This window comes from Corvus brachyrhynchos, unplaced genomic scaffold (genome assembly GCF_000691975.1).
Source record: "Corvus brachyrhynchos isolate BGI_N302 unplaced genomic scaffold, ASM69197v1 scaffold149, whole genome shotgun sequence".
NCBI lineage: Eukaryota > Metazoa > Chordata > Aves > Passeriformes > Corvidae > Corvus > Corvus brachyrhynchos.
The window spans coordinates 225522-237156 of NW_008240021.1; the positions used below are offsets into that span (position 1 = coordinate 225522).

General features: G+C 51.2%; 2 protein-coding genes across 3 annotated transcripts in view; both read left to right on the plus strand.

The window, feature by feature from the left end:
* The first annotated feature begins 6587 nt into the window (after positions 1-6587).
* On the plus strand, positions 6588-7215 carry KCNE2 (potassium voltage-gated channel subfamily E regulatory subunit 2). Its single transcript, XM_008640689.2, has one exon. The coding sequence runs from the start codon at positions 6838-6840 to the stop codon at positions 7213-7215; it is 378 nt and encodes a 125-aa protein (XP_008638911.1). The 5' UTR covers positions 6588-6837.
* A 1850-nt stretch (positions 7216-9065) lies between these two features.
* SMIM11A (small integral membrane protein 11A) overlaps positions 9066-11635 on the plus strand; it is a 13634-nt gene continuing 11064 nt past the window's right edge. Inside the window, exon 1 of one of the 2 annotated variants that reach the window (XM_017743349.1) lies at positions 9066-10013. The gene's annotated coding sequence lies outside the window, so the exon portion shown is untranslated. The remainder of the gene's footprint in view (positions 10014-11635) is intronic. The other variant, XM_008640672.2, reaches the window with a different exon arrangement.

An 11635-nucleotide genomic window follows, 5' to 3' on the forward strand; every position in this document is an offset into this window, starting at 1 on the left:
CCCCCCTGAGCCTCCTTTGCTCCAGCCTGAGCCCCTTTCCCAGCTCCCTCAGCCGCTCCTGGGGCTCCAGCCCCTTCCCAGCTCCCTTCCCTGCCCTGGACACGCTCCAGCCCCTCCAGGGCTCTCCTGCAGGGCCCAACGTGATTCTTTGGTGAAGCTTCAGCTCCACAGGTTGCGTTTGTCAGAGCAAATGCCAGGACAACAAAAAACCCATTTGAATGTGATGGATCAGGACCCAATTTTATCTCCAGGACTCAGAGTGGGGCTGTCAAGTGTGTAAAGATCGGAGCAGAGGGTTCAGCTCGCAGGCTGGGACATGAGGGACAGTGGGGCCTCCACACCACCACTGCTGCTGGTTCCATCCACTGATGGCAGAGGAGCTCTGGATTCTGGTTTTTCACCCCATGGAAGCAGAGGGAAGGTGGGGACAGACAGGGCCTTGCTATGTGACTGCCCCAGCTGACATTTATATTTCCCATATACCTCAGAGACCATTCCAGTGCCTAAAGGGGCTACAAGAAGCATGTAGAGGGGCTTTGGGCAAGGAATGGAGTGACAGGACAAAGGGCAATGGATTCAAACTGACAGAGTAGGTTTAGACTGGATATTGGGCAGGAATTGTTCCCTGGCAGGGTGGGCAGGCCCTGGCACAGGGTGCCCAGAGCAGCTGGGGCTGCCCCTGGATCCCTGGCAGTGCCCAAGGCCAGGCTGGACATTGGGGCTTGGAGCAGCCTGGGACAGTGGGAGGTGTCCCTGCCATGGCAGGGGTGGCACTGGATGGGCTTTGAGGTCCTCCCAACCCAAACCATTAAAAAAACCAACCAACCAGTTAAACAAACCAAAAAACTCCACAAGCCCAAGCCATTGCTGCTGTCAGTCATTAACTTTGCCTTTCGTGACATTTCAAGCAGACCTTGCCCTCAGGTACCCACAGGCTGCTGCAGTTCAGCTGCAGCACCAATTTTTTCATTACAGCTGAAAGAATGGGAAAACCCCCAATATTTCAAAGGGATCAGTGTGGGCACCTCAGGTTTCTCTTCCCCTCAGAGGGACGCACACACCCGAGCATTTCAGGTGTCACCTCTGCTCTTCCCAGCCAGAAATATCCGTGTTTGCTTTTTCATTTCAACGCTCTGTGCAGCCAACACCCTCATTTATCCCCTGAAGCTTTTGCAACAGCAACACATAAAACCATAGCAACAAAGCTGGGTACTGCAGCCTCCTCCTGCCTCGGATTTCTCCATCCCTGCAGCCTGCGCTGAGGCAGCAGAGCTTTGCTCAGCAGGACCTCGTTGCTCTCCACCACCCCCTGACAGGAGGGTGCAGCCAGGTCTCTTCTGTGTCCCAAGGGACAGGAGGAGAGGAAATGGCCTCAAATGGCACCAGGGGAGGCTCAGGGTGGAGATTGGAAACAATTTTTCCCTGCCAGAGTGGTGAGGCCTTGGGATGAGCTGCCCAGGGAGTGCTGGAGTCACTGTCTCTGGGAGTGCTCAGGAGGAGTCTGGATGTGGCCCTTGGGGACAGGCTTTGGGGTGCTGCTGGAAGTGGATGATGCTGAAGGGCTCTTCCAGCCTTGATTATTCTGGGAATCTGTGAAAATGGGATTTTTTTTTTTTTTAGCCACAAAGGACAATCCCAGGTGTCCCTCTCCACTAGGAATTAAGGACAGTGCACCCTGTGTAGGGCTCTGATCTTCAGCCATGGAGTTACTGGAGTATTTAGAGACAGTTTTTTACCAGATATGAATATTTTGGGGGCAGCCTGTCAGGATCCCTCTGGAAAGCAGCAACATTCCAGCAGATCAGCTGTTCCTCTGATCCCATGGGAAAAGACAGGGGTCAGACAAACCCCAAGTGTTACAACAGGCTATCAAAGCATATAACACACAATGAAGTCTCAGGATCTCTCAGAAAACCAAAATACCCCCGTGGTTGAACCACTCAGCAGTCAAAGACCCCAAAAGATGGAAGAACAGTTCCATAAGAAAGAAACAATTCCAATGGATTTCCTCAGCTAAAAAAGAAAACCCAACCTGGACAGGGCAAGGCATAAAACCCCCAGCTGTGCTTCAAAACATCCCCTTGGGAGGAAATGTTGTGCAGATCCTAAATCCATCACCTGGGAAAGAAAATAACCCCCATCCTGCATGGGGGAAGTGCAGAGAGCAAATGAATCCATAAGGATTTGCTTGGAGGAAAGGGAAACAGAGGGAGAAGAGTTAAATGGTGGAGAGGTAGAAAAAAAGCTTAAATCTTATTGTGACCCAAAGGAAGGAGCAGGTCAGAGACAGAAGCACAGCTGCAAGCCAAAAAATAAAGAGGCAGAATCTTTAATTATCAACAAAGGAGCAGGAAAATGTCCCAAGACAAAATTGGATGATAAAGGAAAGTCAACATAAAGAAACAGTTTTAACTGAATTAATTGATGTAGTTTTGAGTAAGCCTAAGAGGAATGGTTTCAACAGGCACAGAGGAAACCATAAAATCCTACTGGCCTTGAGAGGATTTTTTGGATTAGAGGGTGATCAACTGACAGAGGACTTGGCCCAGGGACAGACAGAACTGTCCCATTCACTGATGGTCGTTTAAACACGTGCAAATTCCAGAAGGAATCCAGGAGAGCTCTGAAGGAGATGAAACCTGGGGAAATTAATGAAATTCTATCAGCACTCTGAGTATCAGAGTTGCAGTAGAGCCTCTCAGTAGTTGAAGGCTGAGTTAAGTCTGTGCATCCCAAGGTTTGAGGTGGGACAGGTCCAGTGAGTGCTGCAATATTGGGATTTAACCAGAACAGAAGGAATTCCAAAGGTAACTTACACAGGGAGGTGTGAAAGGATCCTCACACCTCTCCACCAACCACACTGAGCAGCTCCAGTCTTTTGTTTCTAAGAATTCACTCTATAGAATTCATGATCCTAAGGGAATTAACCCTATAAATCAGAAATCATGTATGGTTAATTCCCTTATTTTAGAGAAAATGAAGGGAAAATACTGCAAAAGTTTTGAATGCTGATTGAAAACAAAGTGCAAAGTTTGTTTATTGCAGATGATGCAGGGAAACAATGGAAGATTGGGAAAAAAAGGGATCAAGTGCACTGAAAATGTCTCTGAAGGGAAATGTTTGAGGGAGAAAGATCATTATTAATAACAATCTTCTGTTATTCGGAAGAATCACAGAATCTTTTGAGTTGGAAAAGGCCTCCAAATCATCCTGGGGCCAGGGACAGCAGCCAGGGAGCGGCTGGAGCTGGGCCAGGGCAGGCTCAGGTTGGATTTTAGGGAAAGGTTCTTCCCCCAGAGGCTGCTGGGCACTGCCCAGGCTCCCCAGGGAATGGGCACGGCCCCGAGGCTGCCAGAGCTCCAGGAGCGTTTGGACAGCGCTGCCAGGGATGCCCAGGCTGGGATTGCTGGGGGGTCTGTGCAGGGCCAGGGGTGGGACTGGCTGATCCCTGTGGGTCCCTTCCAGCTCTGGAATTCTGTGATTCCATAAGATCAGGAGCATTTTGCTTGGCACTAGTCTCCATTCCAGACTAATATTAAGGTTTCCACCTTTCCCACCCAAGAAAGGGCTCCTCCTCCTGTTCAATCATTCCCACCCTGGGTGTCCTTGACCACCTCATTGCTCTCCACACTAAGCAAACCCTGAGCAAAGCGACCTTCAGGGGGGACACGCAGCAGACTGGGATTATTCAGGAACTCTTTGGCTCCATTGGGAACAGGTCTGGCCAGGAACAGCTGGTAGAAGAGAGGGGTTGAGGGAGGGATACATTTCACCACGTTGTTGGGCAGTTATTCCAGAACTTGGGAACTTCCAGGCTCTTCTCTTATTTCCACAGCCAGACAAAAGAGCTCCAGGTGATTTTATCCAGCTGGGAGCAGCCAGGGAATGTCTGTGCACAGTGCAGTGAGGTCCCTCTGGGGTTCCTCAGAGCAAACCGAAGCTGTGCCAGCTCCCTGGACTTCCAGAGGCAAAGCCAAAGGAACCTGCCAGGAAAAGTGTGGGATCAGGAGGAAATGCTGCCAGCAGCTCATCCCTGTGCTGGGAGGTTTCACACTCAGAACATGTCCAGGAGCAAGGAGAGCAGGAACCATGCCAATGGCAGGAGCAGCAGGGCTTCCTCAGGGATCGGCACTTTTCCACCCCAGGAGCACATCTCCCTCCCTCTGGTGTGTGCTGTGGATTCAGGGTCACTCCCCGCTGCCTTAACGTCCCTCAAAGGTGACATTTCTTAGGCAGGACTGGCTGTAAAATGAAAATGTGTTTTTTACAGCAGCTCTGTCCCAGCCTGAGTGCTTGGGGAGCACCTCAATCCCACCAGAACCCCCCTCCTTGGATGTCCCCACCAGAGCAGGAGCAGCTGCTGATGCTCCTGACGTGGTCTCGTTTCACTGAGCAAATTCCTGCTCTCTCAGGTGCCTCAGAGCCTCTCACTGAGGTGTCAGTGTGTGCTGCTTGCCAGGAGGAAAGTCAACACTCATTTATTCTCCTTTTCTTTCTGTTTTGCTTTGGTTTTTTGGGGGTTTTTTAGTAACTTTTTGTCTTTTCCTGCTGCAGCTCATGAGTGAGGTGCCCACAGAGCAGAGCTCCGAGAGGCTGCTCCTGGCTGGCTGGGAGGATTTCCTTCTCCCAGCAAGGGCTTGGAAGTGTTGCTCAGTTGATCCTGATCCTGGGGGGAGAAAAAGAAAGGAAGGTCAAACTTTGGGCATCGAGCAGCCTGACTGCTCAGTGCTCACCTCTTGTGCCCTGATCAGCAAAGGAAATTATTAATATCACTGTTATTATTACTATTATTATTATTATTATTGCTGTTGAGATTGGTTAATTCATAGAAACATGGGATGGTTTGGGTTGGAAGGGACCTTAATCTCATTCCACTGTCTCAGGTTGCTCCAAGCCCCATCCAACCTGGCCTTGGACACTTCCAGAGATCCAGGGGCAGCCACAGCTTCTCTAGGCTGTGCCAGGGCCTGCCCACCCTCCCAGGGGAGAATTTTTCTCTAATAATTATTATTATTCTACAGAACTCATCCTTGCTCCTCTAACTCATCAAAAATGAAGCTGCATCCCTGTTTATCCCCAGGAAAGCTCTTTTCCAGTATCTCAAATTGCAGCAATCAGCACAAAGGCCCATTCCCAGATCCGACAGGATGACTGATGCAAGCTGTCAGCCAATATTTGACTTTCCAGGTGAGATTAGATTTAGCTTTTAATTTAATATAAACATAAAGTGTGCAGTGCAAGGCACTTACTTCACAGGCAACTGCTCCCAGCCTTGTGCAGGCTGGAGGCTCCTTAAAGACATCCCTGCTCTTTTTGGGAGTTTCATCCCATTATCCAGTGGAGTTTGAAAAGCCTGAGTGTTCTGAATCTCCTTAGGGAAGGACACAGCAAAGGTAAGTCGCTGTTAGCAAGTCTTTATTCCAGTTTGAAAAAGCAGCACAGTTTTTGATGTAAATCAAGGAAAAAGCAGATTTTACAGACAGTAAAGGCAATTTGTATTTATAGTTTCTCATTTCCTTTCATTAATTACCCTTATCCCTTTATTTGAGCATGTGTGAGGGGTATAACTGCAGAGGGATCCAGCTGCACGTGTGCCTGAATCTGTGTGTTGAATTCCTGAATTCCTGAATTGAAACATGTCCCAAATTTTTTATCAGCAATGAAATTTCACTGCCCCTTCCCCTTGGATGCAGCGAACTCCTTGTTCTTGAGGATTGCACTGGGAACAAAGAGCATTTCTGGGAAGATTTCCACAGGTTTTAGGGCTTGGTTGGCCTGGAGAACCAAAGGAACTGCCCACATTAAAGTGGGACAGCCTGGGTGGGAATGGGATCTGGTGGGAATGGGATCTGGTGGGAAGGAATGCTGGAGGGGGATTCTCCTGTGGGATACACACCTGGTTCATGAGGTCTGAGCAGCACTGGGGGCCGAATTTTGGGATAAATGGGATCAAACATGGCTTTGCAGCACCAGGCAGTGTCTCTGCCCCTTTGGGGACTGTCTCAAATGCTCACCGAGGCCAGTCCAGGGATGGGGCTCAGCCTCCATGTCCCTCCCATGTCTTTGTCTTCTCCTCAGGAGAAATCCTCCTTCCCTTGGAGTTTTGCCTCTGTAGGGAAGGGACAGGGCCTCATCCCTTGGGACAGGGGCCATGGGGGCCTTCACCAAAGCTGCCCACACACCAAAGGGACCTGTGGGCACCAGGATGAGCAGAGGGATGGAGCAGCTCTGCTGGGAGGAAAGGCTGCGAGAGCTGGGATTGTTCAGCCTGGAGAGGAGGAGCTTTGGGCTGAGCTCAGTGTGGCCTTGCAGGGCCTGAAGGAGCTGCAGGAAAGCTGGAGAGAGACAATTCCCAAGGGCTGGAGGGCCAGGAGCCAGGGAATGGCTTCCCAGTGCCAGAGGGCAGGGCTGGATGGGAGATTGGGCAGGAATTGTTCCCTGGGAGGGTGGGCAGGCCCTGGCACAGGGTGCCCAGAGCAGCTGGGGCTGCCCCTGGATCCCTGGCAGTGCCCAAGGCCAGGCTGGACATTGGGGCTTGGAGCAGCCTGGGACAGTGGGAGGGGGCCCTGCCATGGCAGGGGTGGCACTGGATGGGCTTTAAGGTGCCTCCCAGCCCAAACCATTCCATGATTCTGAGCAGGATCTTTTTGGGTCTCTGAACATATGGAACCACTCAGAGATGGGGATTCTCAGCTGAGCTAAAATTGCACCTTCAAGTGGCAGAAGGTGACTGTTATTAGACAACTGCCATGACACTGACAAAATATTCCAACTCTTTTAATATGACATCTGATTAAAAAGTGTATTTTGTTGTCTTTAGCAGCACAATTTGCAAGGATGGCAAAGATGCAAAACTTCACTTGGGCAGTGGAAGATATTTTCAAGGAAACCTTCCTCAATTACATGAATGGCTGGAGGAGAAACATGACAGAAGCAGCGAATAAGCTGCAGGCAGAGGTGGCTGCTGAAAACTTTGACTACGTTATCCTTTACTTGATGGTGATGATTGGGATGTTCTCCTTCATCATCGTGGCCATCCTGGTGAGCACTGTGAAATCCAAGAGGAGGGAGCACTCCAACGATCCCTATCACCAGTACATCGTGGAGGACTGGGGAGAGAAGTACAAAAACCAGGTTCTCAATCCAGAAGATCTCAAGTGTGTGATCCATGAAAACCTGGGGGCAAGGGATAAAACGAGCCTGGAATCACCTTGACTTTCTGGAAGCACCAGCAGTGAGGGAATCTAGAAGTCACCCAGAGGGAACTCAACCGGAATTCCAAAGAGCTGTGGAAGTGTTGATTAAATTAACACACAGGGCAGTGGATAATGGAGTCCTGAGGAAATCAGTGTTCTGGTTCCCATGAGGATCTTGGGAAACTCCAAGAGAAATCTGATTGTGCTTTCCCTTTAGGAAAATAAAGCCAAGAGAATGGTAACTTGATTATTTGAGCATTTTTTAAATCCACAAGCAGATCTGGATGTTCCCACCTCAGAATAACTGTGAATTGGTGGTCAAAAGTGCTGATTCAGGTCCAAACTGTGTGACTTAAGCCCACCTTAAAAATAACTTGAAATTGTCCAGTAAAACCTCCAATGTCCAAGGATTAACTGAGCAATCAATTAGGGAATGAATCGCAGGAGGGAACCTGCACACATTCACTCCACGCTCCTTTTTAATGACCTGATTCCCATTTTCACTTGTGCTAAATAATAAATGACAAAGGGCTTCTTTTCTTTGGGAGCCTTTGGCTTGTTTTGGAGATGGGTCTTGAGATTTGAGCTGATGCCATCACGCTCCAGATGTGCTGGAGGTGCAAAAGAGGCACAAGCAACAAGCTGAGAAGGAGTTTTCCTCTACTCTGCTATAGGGAGACCCCACCTGTAGAGCTGCCTCTGGATCAACACCAGAAAAAGCTGGAGCTGCTGGAGAGAGTCCAAAGGAGGCCACAGAGCTCCTCCAAGGGCTGGAGCCCCTCTGCTCTGGAGCCAGGCTGGGAGAGCTGGGGGTGCTCAGCTGGGGAAGAGAAACTCCAGGGAGAGCTCAGAGCCCCTTGCAGGGCCTAAAGGGGCTCCAGGAGAGCTGCAGAGGGACTGGGGACAAGGGATGGAGGGACAGGAGCCAGGGAATGGCCTTAAGCTGAAGCAGGGCAAGTTTATATCAGATGTTGGGAAGAAATTCTTTAGTATGAGGGTGGTGAGGCCCTGGCACAGGTTGCCCAGACAGGTTGTGGACTCCCCATTCCTGGAAATCTTGAAGGCCAGACACCTCCCCCTGTCCCAGGCTACTCCCAGCCCCAATGCCCAGCCTGGCCTTGGGCACTGCCAGGGATCCAGGGGCAGCCCCAGCTGCTCTGGGCACCCAGATTTATCTCCTGATGCTGTTGAACATTCACCTCTTCAGCCTCTTTAATGCTGCCAGTTCCTGTGTTTGCCAGGGCAGACACCCTGTGTTTGTAACAATCTTTCTTTTCAATCAAACTTTCTGGTTTTATTGGGTAGCAGACAGCAAAACCCAACAGAATGAGCAGGTGCATCAATAATGTGATGCCATTAGGGAGAGAATGATCACAGTTTGGGAGAAGGAAATGGGGGTTTCTGTGTCCCTCAGGCTTCTTCCATGACTCAACTAAATACATTTTTAAAGATCTTCTCATGGAATACACTTAAACCTCCAGAAAAAAAGTTGTTCTTCCCCTGAAGTGCGTTCTGGAAATGGAGCAATCATGGAACAGGGATTGATTACTCTGCTCATTAACCAGTTCCTGGAAGGGATAATGAGTACAGGGCTGTTCTGAGCTGAGGGTGAGGAGCAGGGCAGTCACAGGGCACCAGGTTTGGGAGTGCTTTGGGAAGTGACCATTTGTGCTGCAGCAAAACAGGAGTTTTGGTAAAAGATGTAAAAGATGATCAGAAAAAATTCCTGGAATCACAGAATGGTTTGGGTTGGGAAGGAGCTTAAAGCTGTTCCAAGCCCCTGGAGAGGAGAGGGGGAATGGGGTGGCTGGGAGGGTCTGAGGAGCAGCATTGGCTTGGCCCCCTGCTCCACCCCCGCTCCTTGCTCTGCAGGCCTCGTCCTTGCTCTCCAACCCTCCTTCCGTGCTCCCCACCCCCTCTTCCTTCTCTCCAATGCCCCGCTTTCCTTGATCTCCAGCCCCTCTGTTTGCTCTCCACCCGCCCTTGCTCTCCGGTCTCCCATTGTTCTCCAGCCCCCTTACTTGATATCCACCTCTCCCTCCTTGTTCACCAGCTCCCCTTCCTTGTTCTCCATCACCTTCCTTCCTCTCCAGGCCCCCCATTCTTGTTCTCCACTCCCCTCCTTTCTCTCCAGCCCCCTCTCCTTATTCTCGAGGCATCCCCCCCCCTTGCTCTCCACCACCCGTTTCTTGTTCTCCAGCCACCCCTCCTTGCTCTCCATCCCCTTTCCTTGCTCTCCACCCCTCACTTTCCCTGCTTTCCACCCTCCCTCCTTGTTCCCATTCCCCCTTCCTTGTTCTCCAGCCCAGGACAGAGCTGGGATGGGATGAGGCAGCCCCAGCTGCTCTGGGCACCCTGTGCCAGGGCCTCCCCACCCACACAGGGAACAATTCCTTCCCAATATCCCATCTATCCCTGCCCTCTGGCAGTTTAAAACTATTGCCCCTTGTCCTAGCAGTCTCTGCCCATATAAAAAAGTCCCTTTCACTCCTTTTTATGAGCCCCTTTAGGCACTGGAAGGGGCTCTAAGGTCTCCCTGGAATTGTCCCTTTTCCAGGCTGGACAATCCCAGTTCTCCCAGCCTGTCTCCAGAGCAGAGGGGCTCCAGCCCCGGGATCACCTTTGTGATCCCTTATGATGCCCAGGGATCCACAGTGGAGCAGTCTGATGTGGCCCTGGCATTTCTGGGTTTGGTTTGATTTTAATCCAGCCAATGTGATTGGAACATCCCATCTGCTCTGTTCCTGTTTTCCAGAGTTTGGAGCATGTGAGAAGCTGCCAGAGGAATCACTCATATTTTAATTTCTGCTTCATCAGGTACAAAGATCTCGGGTTTTGTAATTGTTGTGGTGTTGCTTGAGTTGGAACCTTGAGTTCCAAAATCAGAATCAGGTTTGGGTTGGAAAGGACCTTAAAGACCATCTCATTCCAAGCCCTGCCATGGGCAGGGACACTTCCAGGTTGCTCAGAACCCCATCCAGCCTGGCCTTGGTGAGTGAAACCCCTTTTCTAGCCCAGAAATGTCACGTTTAAGTGCACTCTGATAATTCAGTAGCTCGGTGCTTCCCAAGGCCTCGTGGCTGGAGCTGTTCAGCAATCCCCAAAGGGGTATCTCCAGCCCCATTTTGTGGGGATGATGGAGCTCTGGGCAGGCAGGGTGAGATGTGCAGAGGGTTTGGATGCTGTGGATGTTGTGTGGTGCCTCGGGGCTGTCCGTGCTCTGCAGACAATGCCCTGAGAGCCTGGGCTGGGCTGTGGTTCCTGCAGAGGGCTGGAGCTGTAATCCAGGGGCTGGGATTCAATTCCGTGCTCCACCACAGGCCTCCCATGTGCCTGGGGCCCAGCTTTGGGGCTGTGTTGCACAAGGCAGAGCTGGGCAGGGATCCTGGGGCTGGAACCAGGACTAATCCCAAAATCTGGGATGTAGTGCAGCCCTCTCTAAGGGACACAACCCTCTGGAATGAGCTGTGGCCTCTGTGCCTGCTCTGCTCCCTGAGGATCCCGGAGCATTTGGAGTTCACAGGGAATTGCTGGCACATCCCTGAGGTGTGATCTGGACAGACCCTCTCCTCTTTCCCATCTGCAGGAGTCGGATCTGCTTCACCAAACAGAATTCCCTGGGACAATGCAGCACAGAATCTCAGAATGGTTTGGGTTGGAGGGACCTTAAAGCCCATCCCGCCCCACCCCTGCCATGGCAGGGACACCTCCCACTGTCCCAGGCTGCTCCAAGCTGCCCTTGGACACTTCCAGGGCTGGAGCAGCCACAGTGGGATGGATCAGCTCATGCCCACAGCAGCCTCACAGGGCAGCCAGCTCCCATTTGTTATGGAATAAAACTCCAGAGGAGACCTGGGAGTGACCAGCCTGGGAGCTGCAATCCCAGGGAATCCATGTGAGGCTGATGCCATTTCATCCCAGCTTGTGGAGCATCTGTCAGGGAATATCTGCGAGAGCCTGCTGCTCCTGTCCCTGCTCCTGTGGCTGCACACGAGAGCTCCTTGCATGTGAGGGAGGGAGCAGTGCCCTTCTGAGGGGCCCGGGCTGTGGCCCCGTGTTTGCCAAGGCAGCCTGCATTTTCCTGGGGAACGAACAATGCCTGCCTGTGGATGTGTTCCCGGCTCCTATCTGTGCCTTATCTCCTCGGGAAAGGCAAACACAGAATTCCAGCTGTTTATTTGCCTGCAGGCTTTTAAGATATCCCAACCTTGAAAAAGCAGTGTCGGAGATTTTTGCGCTTTCACTGATGACCTCAGTGCTCATAAATGGTGTTTTTCAAATGTGAAAGGAATCCTGGAATCCTGGAATGGTTTGGATTGGAATAGATTTAAAAGCCCATCCAGCCTCCATGGGCAGGGACACCTCCCACTGTCCCAGGCTGCTCCAAGCCCCAATGTCCAGCCTGGCCTTGGGCACTGCCAGGGATCCAGGGGCAGCCC